General features: G+C 59.7%; 1 protein-coding gene across 1 annotated transcript in view; it reads left to right on the forward strand.

Moving 5' to 3' along the window:
* The window catches only part of GARIN5B (golgi associated RAB2 interactor family member 5B), a 4,034-nt gene that overhangs the window by 3,186 nt on the left and 441 nt on the right, over positions 1 to 407 (forward strand). Inside the window, exon 12 of the mRNA XM_069097242.1 lies at positions 1 to 336. Within this exon, the coding sequence (XP_068953343.1) occupies positions 1 to 336 (336 nt within the window). The remainder of the gene's footprint in view (positions 337 to 407) is intronic.

Raw genomic sequence — 407 nt, forward strand, 5'->3', positions numbered from 1 at the left:
CCCTCCCCCTCCCCCAAGGCCCCACAGCCCTCCCCCTCCCCCAAGACCCCAGAGCCCTCCCCTTTCCTCAAGGTCCCAGAACCCTCTCCCTCCCCCAAGGTCCCACAGCCCTCTCCCTCCCCCAAGCCTCCAGAGCCCTCAGGTTCCACTAAAGCCACACCCAAACAGTCCACCAAAGCCTCTTCCAAACAGTCCAAGAAATCTGCATTCCACCTGTCCACCAAAGCCTCTTCCAAACAGTCCAAGAAATCTGCATTCCACCCATTCACCAAGGTCTCACCTGACCACTTTACCAAGGACTCGAAGGCACACCCCGTCAAGGCCTCTTCTGGCCAGGCCATCAAGGCCTCATCTGGCCATGCCATCAAGGCCTCATCTGGCCAGGCTGTCAAGGCCTCACCTGACCA

This window comes from Petaurus breviceps, unplaced genomic scaffold (assembly GCF_028583685.1).
Source record: "Petaurus breviceps papuanus isolate PSGF00001 unplaced genomic scaffold, PetGlider_PUasm1.0 355, whole genome shotgun sequence".
Lineage (NCBI taxonomy): Eukaryota > Metazoa > Chordata > Mammalia > Diprotodontia > Petauridae > Petaurus > Petaurus breviceps.